This window comes from Choloepus didactylus, chromosome 20 (assembly GCF_015220235.1).
Source record: "Choloepus didactylus isolate mChoDid1 chromosome 20, mChoDid1.pri, whole genome shotgun sequence".
NCBI classification, from domain to species: domain Eukaryota; kingdom Metazoa; phylum Chordata; class Mammalia; order Pilosa; family Megalonychidae; genus Choloepus; species Choloepus didactylus.
This window is the reverse complement of record NC_051326.1, coordinates 61,795,818-61,812,703: the sequence shown is the minus strand read 5'-3', so window position 1 is coordinate 61,812,703 and position 16,886 is coordinate 61,795,818. Positions and strand designations below refer to the sequence as shown.

General features: G+C 42.0%; 1 protein-coding gene across 1 annotated transcript in view; it reads right to left on the bottom strand.

The window, feature by feature from the left end:
* Nucleotides 1–1,449: 1,449 nt before the first annotated feature.
* Nucleotides 1,450–16,886, bottom strand: part of LOC119516503 — a 121,458-nt gene continuing 106,021 nt past the window's right edge. The window contains exons 6-7 of the mRNA XM_037812801.1: nucleotides 9,875–10,017; nucleotides 1,450–1,735 (exon numbers count right to left, since the gene is read on the bottom strand). Coding sequence (XP_037668729.1) covers nucleotides 9,949–10,017 — 69 coding nt within the window. The 3' untranslated portion in view covers nucleotides 1,450–1,735; nucleotides 9,875–9,948. The remainder of the gene's footprint in view (nucleotides 1,736–9,874; nucleotides 10,018–16,886) is intronic.

The window sequence follows — 16,886 nt, the reverse complement described above, 5'->3', positions numbered from 1 at the left end:
GATTCAGCTGCCGTGTCTTCTACGAGGAGATGCTGGAGAGGCAGCTGCCACGCTCAGAGCGGCGCCCTCATCGCCGCTGCTACCAGCTGGCCCAGCGTCACAAGAGGGCCAAAATGCAAAGAAGAATCAAACAGAACGAAGAAATCTGTCGCCGCTTACGGGAGAAGTTGAAGGCAAAGGAACAAGAGCTGCTCAGGCTGCAAGGAGAACTGCTGAAGCTTCAGAGGCAGGAGGCTGGGCAGAAGGAACTGAGAGCTGCACACCCTGAAGGCCAGAGGGGGAAGCGCTTAAAGAAGGGCCATTAAGACACCCTGACTCGGAGAGAGCAGGGCGTTTGGGCTGGAAAATGTGGGCCTTTCTGAGAAGACCTCCCTTCAGGTTACCTCGATCCATTTCCTCTCTAACACCGCCTCCATCCACTGCAAAGCCTGCACCCCACCCCAACCTCAAGGGGACCCAGCCATAGCGGGAACTGGACCGAAGCAGCCTCAGAACAGCTGACATCCTCTCCGGCTCAGAGGCTCACCCAGGCCAGGAGGATATAGACACCTCATCTGGACGGTGAATTCTGCAAATCCCGAATGTGAGCCACACGGTAAGTCAGAGAGGAGAAAAGGGATATTATTGGAACCAGGGATGCTGAAGTGGGTCTCAGTCTAGAAGCTCCAAGTTAACTGTATTTCTGAAGAAGAAGTAACTGAGATCTTTAAAGCAGAAGGAACAGGAGCAGTGCCAGGCTGTGCAGAATCCTGCCTGCATGGGAACAGTGGGCCAAACTTTAGGCTGGGAAAAGAAGGAGGGCATTGCAAGAGGACAGGAGGGCATCAGGAAACAGAGTGAGTTCATGACATCCCAGTAGCTGCCTTGCAGGAAGAAACTGAATTTGGGTTGACGATGCATTGTTTCGTCTTGACTGAATCGAAGAGGTAGTTAGTGCAGAAAAATTCCACTGAGAGTTTTTTTCTGGGTAAGAGTGGAAGCATTAGTTCATGGATAACTGCTGCAAAGATTTCCTACGAGGTAAGAGAACCCCTTTTCTTCCCATTTTAAACAGATTTTATTCTGTGCCCTTCCAGGTATCACTGACCCTTGTTTGCTTTTATTTTTTTTTCTTCTATAACCTGACCTATGCTGAGATCATTAATTGGAAAAAAGGGGAGCTAAAAGTAAAGGTGAAAAAGCAAGTATGAGATCTCCTAAACCTGGACAGAAAAACAACCACCTACATAACCAGAGGTGAGAGAGGATGGAACGGGAAAACCCAGACCCAGAATAAATAATGGACAGAAAAGCCCAGTCAGACCCACAGCACCAAGTCCCAGGGCCTGGGAAGTCCTGGAGGTGCCAGGGCGTGTCCGTCCCCCTGAGAGATGAGACCCAGAGCGGTGCAGGGCAGCCTTCAGAGGCAGGAGAAGGGCAGTCAGGGCCTCCAGGACCATCACATCCATCCACAGTGAGTCCTATTTTTATTTCTCAGAGAGATGCTGAAGGCTCCAATAAGCAAGAGATTCTGGGGCAGAGGGAAGTCAAGGCTTTGAGATGAGGTCAATCTGCACACGACCATCATGAAGAAGGAAAGGCAGTGAAGCAAAGATGTACATCTGTGCAGTCAGAATCGGGCAGAGGCTGGCTCAGGACTTCCATCTCCCTGAAGACTTTTGGCCAAAATCTTCTTTTTCCTTTAAAGCTGCATCTTTTCAGTAAGCTTCCTCTATGCTCAGTCTTGTGAAATAGTCTAGAATAGAGAAGAGTGAGTTTTCAACTAGAGCACACTGGGGAAGGTGATAGCACCATATGAGAGAAAGAATCTTGCGGCAGCTCATACATAGCCAAGTGAATTACATATTGTCTAGCTACTTCCTTATTCTAGACATGCACACTCAATAGGGACTTCAAGAATAGCTCCATTAGCACTCACAATTCCTTTCTGTCATTTCTAGGATGGAGATCTGAAGAGATCATCGTCTCCAAATAGGAAGCAGGATATCCACTGGGCCTGGCTTTTGTACACTCTGTGGTCATGCTCTTCATGCAATGATTAAAATCTTTGAACACAACCTGAAAGATTTCTTTTTTTGCCTATTTAGAAAATATCCAACAAAATGTTTTTATATATATGTGTCTATTAATTTTTAACTTACATATATCTTACATTCTCATTAAAAGCATTATAATCTTGTATAAAGAAGAAAACAGAGCACCCCTCATGTAATTTGCACCTCCTCCATCAATGTGTACAACATTCATGACACATGTGTACCTTTTCATCCTTTCTTCTTCTTTGGGAGATACAGTCACAGCTAAAATATACATGTAGATCTCTGTTTACTTTTACAGAAAATAAGTCACTCTGCCCAGTGCTATTTGTCCTTTTCCACTTAACATTCTATCATGGTTCCCTGTAATTCAGTAGAAATGACACACTATCATCATGGTTATTCTAATTTTTTTCATACTAACATATCAAATAAATAAGAGGGAACTATTATGGTACACATTACATATGCTCATAACTCTACAGGGGAGCACATGTCCAAGCTCTTTTCTTTAAATACTCTCTTATCTGCATGTTCCGACCCTCCATTCCTGCCTCACATGTGAACACAAGGTAATTTATGTTAAATACAAGTAAATATTATAATTCATGCCTAAATGATCATACCCACTTATACAAAAATATATATATCTATTCTTATGCACACATATACATACATACAGATATATGTGTGTGTATATATATATACACACACACACACACATACATATTCAAATATGTTCAGGTATTTGTTAGTGATTTAACCATATGGGCTCATTTCATGTATGCGACTCTGCATCTTGCTTCCTTCCATGTATAATACTTGACAGAACTTTGTCTTTCTCAACTGCATTGCTCTCTTTCATTCTAATGACTGCCTAATATTATTCTATGATGCACCTCTACCATAAATTATTCTACATTTCACCATCAAGGGGCAGTCATTTTATTTTTCCTTTTTGGCCTTGATATTATAGCAGTAAATATCTTTTTCTATACATGTATTCCTTTGAGATAATTTCTAATGTTGAGATTTTCACTTTTAAAACATTTTGAAATTTTAGAGCTATTGCTAAGTTGCTTTCTGTGAAAGGAGGTAAGCATTTTCCTTTTGACTACATAATGCATATCCTCTTCCACACAACCCAGCATACAACAGCTGTTATTGATTCTTAATTTTGAACAGTTTGACTGGTACTTTGACATTTTTCTATTTACCAGTGTATAAGAAAACCTTTGCTAAGTTTCTCAGGCATTTTTATTTTCTATAATTGGCTGCCTTCAATTCACTCCTCACTTTTCAAGTCTCAATTTTTGTGCATCTTCTCCCATTAAAATAAAGTTATTATTCTTTGTCATCTATATTTCAAACAATTTTCCAAATCTATTTGCATTTAACAGTTTTGCAACATTTTTTAGTCTTTCTCTACAACACTTTAAAATGTTTATGGTCAGGAGAGGAGCTAAGATGGAGGCATACAGAGGAGTGGAACCTAGTTAGTCACCCTGGAACAACTAATAAACAACCAGGAACAGCTAGCAAATAATCCGGAATAACTGTGGGGGGAGAACGTGACCATCCACTCACCATACACCAACCTAAACTGGGAGGAATACCCGAGATCGCAGCATAAAATCTGCGAGTAAAAACTGTGGATCCAAGCTGGGCGCCCCCTATCCCCACAGCCCAAACTGCAAAGCCTCATGGCGCTAGAGAGAAGCTCTCTCCCACCAAGTGTTATAGCTCAGCTGAGCTCCAAATGGGGTTTTAATTAACACGCGTGACTACTCGCTACAAGCTACGAATCCCCAACAACCAGAGGCTTTGGGTGATGACTGACCTTGGGAGAGCCGGAGGGTGGCTTTCTGTCCTTGATTCAGCTCAGTGGCAAAAGCCTCAGCTATTTTCAGTTCCCAGCACTCTGACCCAGACAAGGGTGGAGACAGCACAGGCAGAGTCTATTCAAATGCTAATGACCTCTCCCTATGGGGTCTATCTTCCCTAAGAGGAAAGGGGTGCAGCCCAGCTCTACTACCCACCTTCCTTTCAGAACCAGATCCCAGAGCCTGGGGGAAAACAGCCATGGGCCACACCTCTTTACACCAGTCTGGAGTTACATGCTAACAGGCACCACCTGCAGAGCAGAAAAGCACAGTGATCTGAGGCATCACAGGGTGTACCAATTTTCTAAGACACACCCTCAGGGAAACCGGATACTGAATATTTCTTCCTTCTGGGACCTGAGCCCTTTCTGATCTGGGAAAACCTGATTGGGGTAACCAAGGAAACCTTGCCTAGACAACAGAAAACTACAACCTACACTAAGAAAAATGAAGTTATGGCCCAGTCAAAGGAACAAAATGCAGGAATTGAAACAACTAATAATAAGTCACTTCAAAAAGTTTAGGGACAATATGGCAAAAGAGATGAACCATGTAATGAAAACACCGGGCAAACATAAGGTAGAAATCGAAAGTTCGAAAAAACTGGAAGAATCTATGGAAATGAAAGGCACAACACAAGACATGAAAGACACAATGGAAACATACAACAGCAGTTCTCAAGAGGCAGAAGAAAACACTCAGGAACTGGAGAACAAGGCAACTGAAAGCCTTCACAGAAAAGAACAGATAGAGGAAAGAATGGAAAAATATGAGCAATGTCTCCAGGAACTTAACGACAAAATGAAAAGCAAGAATGTACATCTCATTGGTGTCCTAGAAAGAGAAAAGAAGGGAAAAGGAGCAGAAGCAATAATACAGGAAATAATCAATGAAAATTTCCCATCTCTTATGAAAGACATAAAACTACAGATCCAAGAAGCGCAGCATATCACATACAGAATAGATCTGAATAGGACTATGCCAAGACACACAATAAGCAGATTATCAAATGTCAAAGATAAAGAGAAAATCCTGAAAGTAGCAAGAGAAAACTCATCCATCACATACAAAGGAAGCTTGATAAGACTATGTGCAGATTTCTCAACAGAAACCATGGAGGCAAGAAGGAAGAAGTGTGATATATTTATAAAACTGAAAGAGAAAAACCACCAACCAAGAATCCTATATCTGGCAAAACTGTCCTTCAAATATGAGGGAGAGATTAAAATATTCTCTGACAAACAGACAATGACAGAGTTTGTGAACCAGATACCTGCTCTACAGGAAATATTAAAGGGAGCACTGCAGACAGAAAGGAAAAGACAGGAGAGGTTTGGAAAATAATTTTGGGAGATAGTAGCATAGCAATGTAAGTACACTGAACAAAGACGACTGGTGAGTATGGTTGAAAGAGGAAGGTTGAGACCATGTGGGACACCAGAACCAAAGATGAAAGATAGAGACTGGGACAGTGTAACTCAGGGAAACCTAGAGTGCTCAATGATTGTAATAAAAGGTACAAATATGTTTTTACATGAGGTAGAACAAATTAATGTTAACATTGCAAGGTGTTAAAAATAGGAGGATGGGGGAAAATACAATCAATGCAAACTAGACACTATAATAAACAGAAATATTGTGCTATGCTTCCTTTAATGTAACAAAGGCAATATACCAAAGCTAAATGCAAATGGTGGGGGTGGGGAATAGGGGAGGGTTATGGGACACCTGACACTGGTGATGTTCCCTGACTCTTTATTCTACTCTAGGTTAATGCTAACTTTCCTTTTGTTGCTTTCTAGCGGTCAAGTTTTTTTTTTTCTTTCTCTCTCTTTTCTTTTTCTTCTTCTTTTGTCTCTCTGCCTTCTTTGACTCTTCCTCCTTCTTTGTGGAAGAAATGGAGATGTCCTTATTTAGATAGTGGCTATGGTGCTGAATACATAAATAAGTGACTATTCAGAGAACCAATGATGTTTACTTAGGATGCAACTGTATGGTGTGTGAACAAAAACCATCTTAAAAGAAATGGGTTGATGAAGAAACTTTGAGGGCACTATGTTGAGTGAAATAAGACAGACACATAAAGACAAATTTTGCAGGGTCTCACTGATATGAACTAATTATAATACATAAACTCATAGACATGAAATAAGTTACCAGGATATAGAATGAGGCTAAAGAATGGGGAGCAGTTGCTTATTATGAGCAAAATGTTCAATGAGGGTGAATGTAAACGTTTGGAAATGGACACGGGTGACGGTAGCATGTTGTGAGAATAACTAACAGTGCTGAAAGGTGTGTGAAGGTGGTGGAAAGGCTCAGCTCAGAGTCATACATGTCACCAGAAGGAAAGGTGGAGGTTAAAAGATACAAAGATACAAAGGAGATAAAGAAGACCCTAGAAGAGCATGAAGAAGGAATTGCAAGAATAAATAAAAAAATAGATGATCTTATGAAAATAAAAGAAACTGCTGGCCAAATTAAAAAGACTCTGGATACTCATAATACAGGATTAGAGGACACTGAACACTGACTCAGCCTCCTCAAGGACCACAGAACGGAAAATGAAAGAACAAAAGAAAGAATGGGGGAAAAGACCGAAAATATCAAAATGGATCTCAGGGATATGATAAACAAAATGAAAGGTCCAAATTTAAGACTCATTGGTGACCCAGAAGGGGAGGAGAAGGATAAAGGTCTAGAAGGAGTATTCAAAGAAATTGTTGGGCAAAACTTCCCAAACCTTCTACACAATATGAATATACAAAACATAAATGCCCAGCAAACTCCAAATAGAATAAATCCAAATAAACCTACTCCAAGACATATTCTGATCACACTGTCAAATATGGAAAAGAAGGAGCAATTCTGAAAGCAGCAAAAGAAAAGCAATTCACCGCATACATAGGAAATAACATAAGACCAAGCAGTGATTACTCCACGGCCACCATGGAGGCGAGAATGCAGTGGCATGACATATTTAAAATTTTGAGAGAAAAAAATTTCCAACCAAGAATACTTTATCCAGCAAAATTCTCCTTCAAATATGAGGGAGCTTAAATTTTTCACAAACAAATGCTGAGAGATTTTGCTAATAAAAGACCTGCCCTACTTCAGATACTAAAGGGAGCCCTAGCAATAGAGAAACAAAGAAAGAAGAGAGACATATAGAGAAATTTAACAGACATACATAGAACATTACATCCCAGATCACCAGGACACACATTCTTCTCTAGTGATCATGGATCTTTTTCCAGAATAGACCATCTGCTGGGACATAAATCAAGCCTCAATAAATTAAAAAAAAAAAATTTGAATTTATTCAAAGCACATTGTAGGACCACAATGGAATACAAATAGAAGTCAATAACCATCAGAGACTTAGAAAATTCACAAACACCTGGAGGGCAAAAATGAGGGGGAGATGAAAACATTCCCGGATAATCAATAGCTGAGGGAGTTCATCACCAGTAGATCAGTCCTATAAGAAATGCTAAAGGGAATTCAGCAGTCTGAAAGGAAGGGACACTAAACAATTGACTGAAACTACATGAAGAAATAAAGATTTCCAGTAAAGATCACATGGTAAATATAAATACCAATACTACTGTATTTTTGATTTGTGATTCCACTATTTACTTCCTACAGCATCTAAAATACATAAACTGTAATGATAAATCAGTGGCTTTGGACTCAATGTAAAATTATGTAATTTTTGACAAGAACTACATAAAGGTGGGGGAATGGAGGAGTATAGGGACACAGGTTATGTGTCTTATTGAAGTTAAATTGGTATCAAAGAAAAACAAGATTGTTATAGACTTAAGATGTTAAATTTAAGCCCCACAGTAAACACAAAGAAATCATCAGAGAATATGACCATAGAAATGAAAAGTAGAGAATGCGTTACAAGAAGTGGGGGAAGGGGCAATGGGAGTTCAGAAATGAGTGTAGGGGTTCTGATAGGGGTGAAGGGAAATTTCTAGTAATGGATGGTGGGAAGGTGATGGCATTGTGACATCCTAAATGTGATTAATCCCACTAATGGAATGCTAGGGAGGGGTTGGAATGGGAAGATTTAGGCTGTATATATGTTTCCACAATTGAAAAAAAAAAAAGACAGTCTTAATAGATAATGACAATTAAATGTCAAGGATGATCCTGGATGGGATCTGAAGATGGAGGAGAGGCGGCTCAAAGGGACACAGCTGGGACATAAGTAAAAATAAATAAATAAATAAATAAATAAATAAATAAATAAATAGAATGCAAGCTGTGCATCAATGTTGAATTTCTTGAACTTCTTAGCTGTGCTTAATGGGATTGCATAAAACAATGTTCTTATTCATGGGAAATGTATATGTGAATTATATTGTTTGTTCAAGAATGTATGCAGCTTGCTCTCATATGTTCAGAAGACAGAGCAATAGATGATGGATGACAGGGAGGGAGGGAAAGAAAGAAATGGTACTGTGACAGGATGTTAAAGCTGGTGAATCGAGGTATCGGGGGGGGTGGGTGCTGGAGTTCTGTGTATGGGGTTTGTATTGGTTTTGCAATGGTTCCTGTAAGTTTGAATTTATTTCAAAATAAAATTTTAAAAAAAAGCGTTATGTGGATTGTCAATGTTTTTAGACTTATCCACACCAATTAATCGATCCCACTTTGGTAACTAGTCCTGATTATCAAATCTCTTATCTTAAAATTATTATTTGCTGCAAAGAATTGAACAGTAGTATAACCAAGCTGAATTTTGTCTACAGCTTCACTGAATCCAGAATGTAGAGTGAATATAATCTAGCGTTTCTTCTTTCTAATTTGTCTTTAATTTTTTTCCATTGCTTATTTTTTAAGTACAACTTTTTTTCATATTTTCAAAGCTTTGCTTTCCACATTGAGGTCTTTATCCAGCTGGAATGCATTTTTGTGTATGGCAGGGTGCTGGTGTCCATTTGCATCTGTGCATCAGAAGAGAACACACTTTGGGGAGGAAAAGGCAGGATGGTGGGGTGGGGTTGCGGGAGGCGGTGGCTGGGGCGGCCGGGGCTGTGTGCGGACAAAAATGAGGTCCAGGTCCTGGCCTGGCTGCCAGCAAGTCCTGTGGCAGGAAGGGAACTCCACCTCGCGTGCCGCCTGACACCTGCCCACCTCATCTGGTACCAAACAATTCGGCCTACTCACTCGGCTCCGGGAGGAATGGCCAGAAGGAGAGGAAATGGCAGGCACAGGACAAAGTCCAGCATCAAGGCCCAGGAGTTTGAGGCTGCAGCCGCCTGGCCAGCAGCACTCCTACTGGGATATGACTGGGACGGGAAGAGTTGGTCAGCCATCTGGGATCTGGGCGATGACCCGGGAAGGGGGCGAGAGAAGGGGCTGCACAGGTGCCTATGAATCTGCCCATTCAAGAGACTTGGATTGCACATCCCTGAGAAGGCCGTGCCCCCAGGGCCATGCTGCCTGGTGGACCCACACTCTCCAGCCTGGACCGGCTGCCTGTTTTGTCCTCAGAAAGCCCCTCCCCCGCTCAGCCCAGGGTGGGAGCTCACGACCAGAGCTGATCTGAAACTTTTAGAGCTGCTTTGGGCAAGGACGATGTAGGGCTCTACCTGGCCGCCTCCCTTGCAGCAACTCTTCCTGTATTTGGCTCATTTTGCCAACCTGGGAATTTTTAGCCTATTTTAGGGACAGCCCAGCATTCTGGAAACAGATGGTCCAGGGAGAGCTGGGTCATGCAGCCTGGTACACACCTGCTGCTCTAACACTGAGACACAAGGCCAAGGACACCAGTCCACTCCTGCTCCTACCCAACACCATGAGCCACTGTGGTGAATTTTACGGTTCATTTCCAATGGCAGGCTTTTCCCGATATTTTCAGCTCTATTCCTTGTTTCTTTCACTTAAGACATCCAAATTATTCCCTCAGATGAAAGCCAACATTTCTCCTTTTACCCTTACCTCAGTGACTCTGCTGCTCTGGAACACGTGCATAACCGCTCCATGGATGTTACCAGAAGGTGGTCCATGTGCCTCTAGCTGCTCACTACTTCAGGGTTGTGGCTTCTGGGAATCTGCATTTCCTCCAAGGTCTTCAGGCAATTCTGATGTCAAAGAGACAGATGTCATTTTGGAGGTCTTCTTGGACCTTTAGCACAGCTGCTGCAGGTTCCCACATGTCCCACTGCCTTCCACGGTCTAGGTGGGAAACTCTCCCCAGGGAAGGAGATCATGGGGCTAAAATGCAATGATTTCTTGCAGCAAAGCCTTCCCTGGTAAGGATGAGGGAATTTCAGGTTCCTCTGTTACCATCAGGATCTGTGAACACACTATCCTCTGTTCAGACTAAAGAGGAACTTTGAAAATGATTTCAAAACACACTCCAGATGTCACCTAAAGGTCATGAATTAACAAAAGGCAAATCAGTGTTAGCTAAAATTGCCAGCTTGTAAGCCAGATTGCTTAAAAAATAAAATAAAGCCAGAATAAGAACAAAGAACAAGAACAAAAAACAACAAAAATTCATGAGTAAGACCCTCCCTTCTTTTAACAGCTTCCCTAGCCCCAAGCCATTCTCATCTATTATCCCCAAGGTTTATAAACAGCTTTAAGGTTCTTCTGAATCATAATCTCCTAGAATACTCCTACTTTAATCTAGTAAGGAATTTCCCCAAGACCGGCTTGGGCAAAGGTCTGACAAGTCCTCCAGGGACTGCCTGGGCCTCCATAGTGGATATTCAACACAGTGAGGTCAGAACCACCTTGGTTTTCCAACAATGTGTCCTGATCACAGTGACTGTGTGATCCTGAGGCTTTGAGATTGACAGAAACCAAAGAGATTAACTACCCATCTCCCAGGGATTCTGCACCACATCAGGGCCTCAGGACCAGTCTGACCATTCAACCCTGCTCAGCAGCTTCTCTGGTAAAGGATACTTCAGGGCACTGTTAATTCATGTGCTGAACCCTGTCAATCGGTCACTTCTGAGAGAGGAAAGAGCTACTTCAGCTACACCCTTAAAACTGACTGAACCGCAGCTCATGATGCCAGAGGAAAGCTGGGAAAAAAGTTGGAAAGCCCTGGTTATGAAGGCGCCAGGGACCAGAGTGAACATTTTGGCATGTTAGACATCCACACGGAGACATATGAAGCACTCGTGTGTATCTCCGGACTGCATGGGAAGGACTGGGATGGATAAATAAATGTAGAAATCAGGCCAGTATAGAAGGCCTTTAAAGCCAAGATGCTCCAGTCAGGGAACATGGTGCTGGAGAAGGAAAGCAGGCCAAGAACTGAGCCCTGAGGATGACACTTATAGGGAAGGACTTTTATGGAAAAGTAGAACAAAGAAAAGAGGCATGAGAGGAAAGGCCAGTGAAATCAGATATAAAGCAGAAAGTGTAGTGAACCAGAAACTAACTAATGGAAGCATTTCAAGCAAGAGTGACTGTGCAAAATATGGCTGATGGAGTAAATCAGAAAAGGAAAATTGGGGGTAAGGGAAATGTTCTAAAATTGGATAGCGGTAAGCTTTGTACAGATCTTCTTACAAAAAAATTATAGACTTAATTTTATGAATTTTACACATGCATGTAAATTCTACCTCAATAGTTGTTTAAAGCAAACAACAAAAAGAATTCTGCATACAACCTACCATATAGTTAAGCATTTCTACTCCCATGTACTCCACAGGGGGAGGGAAGAAACATCTGTTTATTTAAAGGACTTGTACACAGGTATCAGAATATCTTTATTCATAGTGCACAAAACTTGAAGCAACTGAAAAGTCTACCAAGAGAAAACTAGATAAACATTTTGTAACGTGGGTGTTCAATGTCAAAGATCTCAGTCATAAAGCAGAGAGAACCGCTGGTCCATACACAGCACTGAAAAATTTCAAAACATGATTTGGAGCTAAAGATGCAGGCACCAAAGAGTTCATTCTGATTTACTTCATTTTATGAATTATAAGAAGTGGCAAACATGATGCATGATGATAAAAATCAGAACACAGGCTGCATGCATACGAGGGGTATGGGTATTGGCTGAAGGTACCAGAGTGATTTTATGGATTAATATAAATGAATGAATTCTATCTTGATAGGGTTGCTGGATCCTATGGAGGTTTGGGAGTAAAAAGTTATAAAAATTTGACATTCATTTAGTTAAAACTGGCACATTTCACCGCATTTCAATTTATATCACTTCAAGAAAACAAATAGAGAGAAAGAAATGATTAATAGACTGTCACTGAAACAAGGACATTTTATTTTCCAAGTCTCTCCGCCTTCCCCTTCCCTCAGACCCTCTCGCTGATGATCCCTCAAGCTGTCAGTGGCTGGAGTGCGCCAGGTGGAACCCTGGGAGTTTCTCTGTGGTTTGCTGTGCTGAGGGGATTCACGGTTTCACTCGGAAGAGCCCTGGGGGTGGCTATGGTGCCATAGAGGGGGGCTGTGAACCCCTTTATTGCCTGACTTTGGGCTGATCCTTGAGAAGCTACAAGAGGAGGTGATGGAGCTGTTCCCAAATGACATGGGTGCAAGCCTCACATTCCACAGCCTCCACCTCTCATCAGCTTACTGGTGGGTCCCTCATTGTTGTTCAGACGTGGCAGTCTGTTAGAAGCAGCAGATTTATGTAAGATGAGAAAAGCAGCTTGCCAACACACTGGCCACACTGACTGAAGAGAAATGCCAGCTCCTTGATAAAATCAGTTTGCTCACAGGGTTTTGCAGAGACTGTGCCATCTTTAGATGCCAGGCTAGGGAAAGACTTTAAAATACCAGCCTTGGAGAACCTACCATGGTGGCTAGGAGAGACAGGGCAAAAAAACACCTCCATGAAAAACACTAGATAAAAGCCAGAGAGTGACCCAGAACACCAGTTCCAGAGATGCACCAGCTGGACAAGGTCTGCTAAATACACACAGACCATGAACTTGGTGAAACCAAGGGTCTGCGTTCTGAAACGAGTGAGCAAACTTGCTGGGTGTCCAGCAGCCGTGCTGCATGGTGGGGAGACTGTGCATTGGTGTTTGGAGGCAGACTACCTCCTTTTTATAAAAAATCCCAGGAGTGGCTGCAGATACAGCAGCGAGAAACACACAGTGAAGCGCAGCGGGAATGGGCTGTGCTAACGCCTCATTATCTGGCATGGAAGACAGCCTTTCGTGGACCCACTAATTGTCTCGGAGGGAGGGAGGGCAGAGGCGAGCCAAAAGGAGAAAAAAACCACGCCCCTTGCAGCAATCTTCCTGGGGGGCTGGGAACACTCTTGCCCAGTGCCAGAGCCCTGCACCAGAGCTGCACCAAGGGACCCAGTGTGACAGGAAGCATTTTCTGTAACACCGCACACATGCCACAATATCGGGCGCAGACAGAGGCCTTTCACGTGCCCACAGCTGGTTGTCCGGGAACTGGGAAGGCGGAACTGTGTTAAAAGGGGGAAATTAACATGCCCCATTCAGCCATCTTTACAGCAGGCTGAGAATGCCCCTGCATGGCCCAGCGGCCCAGGGCTTCCCTGGAGGGATGGTGCACACTTGTGATGTAGCACAGCCTTCCCCCAGCAGAGGCCCTGGAAGGGCACGGCTGGGAAGAGGGACCCACTCAGAAATCCCAGGGACCCTACGCCAATACCAAGGACTTGTGGGTCAGCGGCACAGACAATCTGTGGCAAGAATGAAATGAAGGTCCAGACTCTTGCAACAGCTTTAAATCTCCAGGAACACCTGGGAGGTTTGATTATTAAAGCTGCCCTGCATCCCTAACTGCTCAGACATACGCCCCACATTCAGGGCGGACAGCACCAATAACAGACCCAAACTTGGTGCACCAATTGGACCCCACAAGAACCAGACCCCCACACACCACAAAGACAAAGTTGGGGAGAACTGACTTGAGGGGAATAGGAGACTCACAGACACCATCTGCTGGTTAGTTAGAGAAAGTGTACTCCACCAAACTGTAGATGTGACAAATTAGAGATTGGGGTTTCAATAATTCTTCATATCCTAAAAGAACACTATCAAGTAAAGCAAATGCCAAGAGGCCAAAAACAACAGAAAAATTTTAAAGCATATGAAAAAACCAGATGATATGGATAACCAAACCCAAACATGCAAATCAAGAGATCAGAGGAGACACAGTACTTGGAGCAATTAATCAAAGAACCAAAGACAATGAGAGCATGGCACAGGATGTAAAGGACATGAAGAGGAGCACGGAGCAGGATATAAAGGACATGAAGAAGACCCAAGAGTAAATAAATAAATAGATTATCTTATGGAAATAAAAGAAACTGTTGACCAAATTAAAAAGATTCTGGATACTCATAAGACTAGAGGAAGCTGAACAATGACTCAGCGACCTCAAGACCACAGAACGTAAAATGAAAGAACAAAAAAGAAAGAATGGGGAAAAAAATTGAAAAAATCGAAATGGATCTCAGGTATATGACAGATAAAATAAAACGCAAATACAAGACTCACTGCTGTCCCAAAAGGGGAAGAGAAGGGTAAAGGTCTAGAAAGAGTATTCAAAGAAATTGTTGGACAAAACTTCTCAAACCTTCTTCACAATATAATTGCACAAAGCATAAATGCCCAGCAAACTGCAAATAGAATAAACCCAAATAAACCCACTCCAAGACATATTCTGATCAGACTGTCAAATATTGAAGAGAAGAAGCAAGTCCTGGAAGCATCAAGAAAAAAGCAATTCACCACATACAAAGGAAACAACATAAGACTATGTAGTGACTACTCAGAGGCCACCATGTAGGTGAGAAGGCAGTGGCATGACATATTTAAAATTCTGAGAGTGAAAAATTTCCAAGCAAGAGTACTTTATCCAGCAAAACTCTCCTTCAAATATGAGGGAGAGCTTAAATTTTTCAGACAAACAAATGCTGAGAGATTCTGCTAATAAAAGACCTGCCCTACTTCAGATACTGAAGGGACCACTACAAACAGAGAAACAAAGAAAGGAGAGAGAGAGAAAAAAATTTAACTGATATAGAACATTACATCCCAAATCACCAGGATACACATTCTTCCCTAGTGATCACAGAACTTTCTCCAGAATAGACCATAGGCTGGGACATACAACAAGCCTCAATAAATTTAAAAAATCTGAAACTATTCAAAGCACATTCTATGACCACAATGGAATACAAATAGAAGTCAATAACCATCGAGACAGAAAATTCTGAAACACCTGGAGGTTAAAAATGAGGGGCAGATGAAAACATTCCCGGATAATCAATAGCTGAGGGACTTCATCACCAGTAGATCAGTCCTATAAGAAATGCTAAAGGGAACTGAGCAGGCTGAAAGGAAGGGACTCTAAACAATCGACTGAAACCACATGAAGAAATAAAGATTTCCAGTAAAGATCACATGGTAAATATAAATACCAATACTACTGTATTTTTGATTTGTAACTCCACTATTTACTTTCCACAGGAGGTGTAATGATAAATCGGTGGTTTTGGACTCAATGTAAAATATGTAATTTTTGACAAGAACTACATAAAGGTGGGGGAATGGAGGAGCATAGGGACACAGGTTATGTGTCTTATTGAAGTTAAATTGGTATCAAAGAAAAAACAATATTGTTATAGACTTAAGATGTTAAATTCAAGCCCCACGGTAAACACAAAGAAAGTATCAGAGAATATGATCATAGAGATGAAAAGCAGAGTATGGGTTATGAGAAGTGAGGGAAGGGACAATGGGGAGTTAATAAGAAAGGAGTGTAGGGTTTCTGTTAGGGGTGAAGGCAAATTTCTAGTAATGGATGGTGGGAAGGCGATGACGTTGCAACACTTTGAATGTGATTAATCCCACTAAAAGGAATGCTTGGGGTGGGTTGGAATGGGAAGATTTATGCTGTAGATATGTTTCCACAATTGAAAAATAAGACAGTCTAAATAGACAATGACAATTAAATGCCATCGATGGTCCTGGCCGGGATCTAAGAATAGAGGAGAAAAGGCTCAAAAGGACACAACTGGGACATAAGGAAGGAAAAAAATGAAACACAGAATATAAGCTTTAATCAATGTTAAATTCTTGCACTTCTTAACTACACTTAATGTGATTACATAAATGAATATTCTTGTTCATAGGAAATGTATAGGTGCATTATATTTGTTCAAGGATGTGTGCAACTTGCTCTCATATGTTCAGAAGACAGAGCAATAGATGATGGATGATAGGGAGGGAGGGAGAGAGGGAAAGAAAGAAAGAGATGGTAAAGTGACAAAATATTAAAGTTGGTAGACTGGGGTATCGGTAGAGGGGGGGTTGGGGTATGCTGGAGTTCTGTGTTTCGGGTTTATATTATTTCTGCAACTGCTCCGGTAAGTTTGAATTTATTTCAAAATTAAAAAAATAAATAAAATAAAAGTAAAATAAAATAAAATAAAATCCCAGCCTTGTAGATACCTACAGAAAGGCAAAGAGAATGAAAATGATGCTGATGAGATTAACTTCCCTGGCCCCAAAACTAAAGGAACAGAGAAACAAATGCTCCAAACTAAAAGAGGAGATAATGAAGATACTAAATCCACTGAAGAGTCTCAAAGGGGTCTGAGAAACACCACAGCACAAGGCATTTTCCAAACCCAGCTGTGCCCCTCATCTACCCTCTGATGGCCCTGACCGCAGGGGTGGGTCTGGGAGTTAGAGCAGTGCTGTCCCCTCCCCTCCACTCAGGCCTCAGAAGCCTCCACGCTACATTCACCCACCCGGCCTCCCTAGGAAGGTCCTTGAAGCCAGTGGATCCAATGGGACCCCCTCCACTGGCTGGAGATCCTCCACCTTCTCATCCTGGACAGGACCATGGTCAATTCCTCCTTTTAGATGGAAAGATATTCCAGCTAACTTCCATCAACTTCCAGAAAAACACCAGGAAATGCGGGACTTTCTTTTCAAAGAACGTTTGAATTCTGTCTCAGTAGTAGAAAACC